Source organism: Chrysochloris asiatica, unplaced genomic scaffold (assembly GCF_000296735.1).
Source record: "Chrysochloris asiatica unplaced genomic scaffold, ChrAsi1.0 scaffold00125, whole genome shotgun sequence".
Taxonomy (NCBI): domain Eukaryota; kingdom Metazoa; phylum Chordata; class Mammalia; order Afrosoricida; family Chrysochloridae; genus Chrysochloris; species Chrysochloris asiatica.
Window position 1 is genome coordinate 2163959 of NW_006408643.1, and position 3532 is coordinate 2167490.

The 3532-nt window shown below is 49.8% G+C and overlaps 1 protein-coding gene across 1 annotated transcript in view; it reads left to right on the top strand.

The window, feature by feature from the left end:
* C3 (complement component 3) overlaps positions 1-3532 on the top strand; it is a 36015-nt gene that overhangs the window by 24427 nt on the left and 8056 nt on the right. The window contains exons 22-27 of the mRNA XM_006869011.1: positions 5-118; positions 1398-1561; positions 2492-2650; positions 2807-2866; positions 2949-3039; positions 3142-3193. Of these exons, the coding sequence (XP_006869073.1) occupies positions 5-118; positions 1398-1561; positions 2492-2650; positions 2807-2866; positions 2949-3039; positions 3142-3193 (640 nt within the window). The remainder of the gene's footprint in view (positions 1-4; positions 119-1397; positions 1562-2491; positions 2651-2806; positions 2867-2948; positions 3040-3141; positions 3194-3532) is intronic.

The window sequence follows — 3532 nt, forward strand, 5'->3', positions numbered from 1 at the left end:
GAAGCCAACTACTTGAACCTGAAGAGGCCATACACTGTGGCCATCGCCAGCTACCCCCTGGCACAGTTGGACAAGCTGGAGGGCCCAATCCTCAACAAATTTCTAAGCACAGCTAAAGGTAAGGAGCATCACGGAGAGGAGATGGGCAGGAATGGGGGACTAGGATTTGAATAGGTAATCATAAACTGCGATGGATGGCTGCTAAACTGAGCTGGGTCACACGGCTCCAAGACGAGCTGGGACGGACATTTCTATGGTGTGCAAAGCCATACATGAAGGTCCATGGCTTCATTCTTTCAACAAGGATACATCCAGAATGTCTTATAACACAGAAGCCAGAAAGAAGTGAAGAAGCCAGGCTCTAACATCAGACAGACCTTAATTCAAATCCTGTTCTGCTACATTCTCACTGTGTGACCTCATACAAGTCACACACCCTCTCTGGTCCTCAGTATCTTTCTCTGAAAAGGATAGATACTGGCACTGTAGGGCGGCTGTGAAAATTCCATGAGCAGTGTGGGCAGAACAAAGTCCGGCACAGAGTAAGAACTCTCTAAGTGACATTTTTACTTTTATTATCATTAACAATATTGCAGGAATCCTGGGGGTGCTGTTGGGTAGATGTTCAAACCCACAAGCCTCTCTGTGGGTTTTTCTACCCCTTTAAAGATTTCTAACCTCGGAAACCCTATACAGAGTCACTACGAGTCGGAAGCGACTCGATGGCAGTCAGTTTGCCTTGGTGTTTTTGGGGTGCCACTGAAGCTGAGTGATGCAGAATGGGCGTTAACCAGGTGCAGGTAAAGGAAAAGGAGCCCTGGTGGCGCAAGTGGTGAGGCGCTGGGCTGCAAACGGAAAGGTCTGCAGTTTGGGAGTAAAGGCCTCACAGTGTGTTCCCAGGAAGGTAACAGCCTCTGAAACCCTGGGGGGCAGTTCTCCTCTGTCCTGTCGGGTCACTGTGAGGGGGAAATGACTCCATGGCATTCAGCAAAAATGGATGGAGAAAAGGGGCTGCACGTCAGGGAACAGCAACTGCAAAGAGAGGTCGGAATGAAAACATGTAGGGAAGCTGCGTGTAGCACAGAGGTGTTCAAGTTCAAAAACTAGAGAGCGAAGTGGGAATCCTAAGCATTCCCATCAATTGCTATTGAGGTGATCTGGACTCATGACGACCCCACATGTGTTAGGGTCTAACTAGGCTCCATAGGGCGTTCAATGGCTGTGAGCTTTTAGAAGTAGACAGCCAGGACTTTCTTCTGAGGTATCTCTGGGTGGGCTCGGACCTCCAACCTCTTGGTCAGCAGGTGAGTGTATTCATCAATGGTACCATCCAGAGATTCCAGCGTGAGCCTTTGAATTTTCTCTGAGTCATGAGCAGCAAAGGGTTTTCTCTACAGATAGGAACCGCTGGGAGGAGCCCGGCAAGCAGCTATACAATGTGGAGGCCACGTCCTACGCCCTCTTGGCCCTGCTGCATATCAGAGACTTTGACTTTATTCCTCCCGTCGTGCGCTGGCTCAATGAGCAGAGATACTATGGCGGCGGCTATGGCTCGACCCAGGCAAGTGGCCCTACGTGCCCCAGGTCCCTGCATCCCTACCTCCTCTGGCCTCCCACTGCCCCCCTGGAGGAGACACTGAGCCCAGAGGGGCAGATCTGTCCCACAAGCCACGGTGATTGGAGTGGAATTGAGAAATCCATTTTTTCCTTAGTGGAGAACCATGTGTTACTGATGTTATTGATATCGTTGGATGTGTTTTGAGCCTCCACCCCCTCTGGGTGGCTAAATCATGTTTTTAGGGACTAGAGTCAAGTGTAAGGTTCCCCCTGCAAGATTTGCTGCTTAGTTCTACCAAGCGCCATATCTCTCCTGGTAGGATTTATTCCTGATTCTAAGTCCTACTGCAGCCTTATCTGAGCCCCTCTTTCCCAGGTGGGTTCTAAAACCAGCTTCTAGGACCTTATCTCAGTATCTCACAGCCATGGTTTCCAGATCAAGTTCTAGGTCCCTCTGGAGGCTTAGCTGAGCCACAGCCCCCTTGTGGGTTCTAGATCACAATTCCAACAATCTCAGACTCCAGTTTGACCCTCTCCCACTTTGGATTCTAGGTCAGATTCTCAGAATCCACAGGGTCCAGTTTTGTCCTTACATGAATGGGTTCTAGACCCATTATCAGTGTGCAAACCCTCCCTGATTGGATACTCTCTGCCTATGGTTCTAGACCACACCACATTCTCTGTCTTAACTCCCACATTCTCTGGTGGGTTCCAGACATGTTCTCAATATTTTCAAACTGAGATCCGAGACTCTCTCAACTTGGATTGTTCTAGAATACATCCAAGACCCCATACTTACCCACATTCTCTTGCGGGTTCTAGGCCACAGTTTTAGTGTCCTGTTTCTGCTCTGAGCCTCTCTACCCCAAGTGGGTTCTAGCCACTTTCTCTGGTTCCTACTCTCTCCCCCTTCTTACTCTCTGGTGGGTTCTAGGCCACCTTCCTAGTGTTCCAAGCCTTGGCTCAGTACCAGAGGGACGTCCCTGACCACAAGGACCTGAACCTGGATGTGTCCATCCACCTGCCTAGCCGCAATTCCCTGCTCAATCACCGTATCTACTGGGAATCTGCCAGCCTGCTGCGATCTGAAGCGGTAAGTTCTCATGGCCCAGTCTTCCTTGTCTGTTTTGCCCTTCATACCAGCCAGAGATGGCTGGAAGGGCAGGAAAGGGGGCAGCTGGCCACTGCAGCCAGGGGAAGGCTAGCTTCTGAATATACCCATCCTCTTCTGTCTCCCCTCTCCCTGCAGACCAAGGAGAATGAGAATTTTGCATTAACAGCCAAAGGGAAAGGCCAAGGCACCCTGTCGGTAAGGAATGGAGGCCACACCTGTCAGAACCCCCCATCTCTCTCCGGGGGCAGACACCTCATCTCCACACCCATCTTGCCAGGTGGTCACAGTGTACCATGCCAAGCTCAAAGACAAAGTCTCCTGCAAGAAGTTCAACCTTATGGTCAATATAAAACCAGCACCTGTTACAGGTAAATAAAAACCCTGGCCATTCACTGTCCCCCAACCATGCTGAGCACACTGAGCAGAGCCCAGGGAGTTCCCTTCTTATGTTCCTGCCTTATTTCTTCTAGCTAAGAAGCCTGAGGATGCCAAAAGCACCATGACCCTCAACATTTGTTTCAGGTACGAAGCTGGGTACTTGGTTCATCTTCACTATCTCTGTGTTCCGGCAAGTCTTCCTTGAACTGCTCATCTGTGATAGTTCACACTTTCTGAGTTGGTGGTCACCCATTGTGTGTTGAGCAGAACTGTGCTCCACAGGGTTCTCAATGACTGGGGTTTTGGAAGTAGACCACTAGGACTGTCTTCTGAGATACACCAGGGTGGACTCCAACCTGCAATCTTTGCTCTTTGTACCAGCATCACTTCTGTATGATGTGGTCATCTCTTTTTGTTTACAGACTATTCATGTCCAGCTTGTCTATGCAGATGAGACAACTGAAAAGACATGGCTTGTGTCAG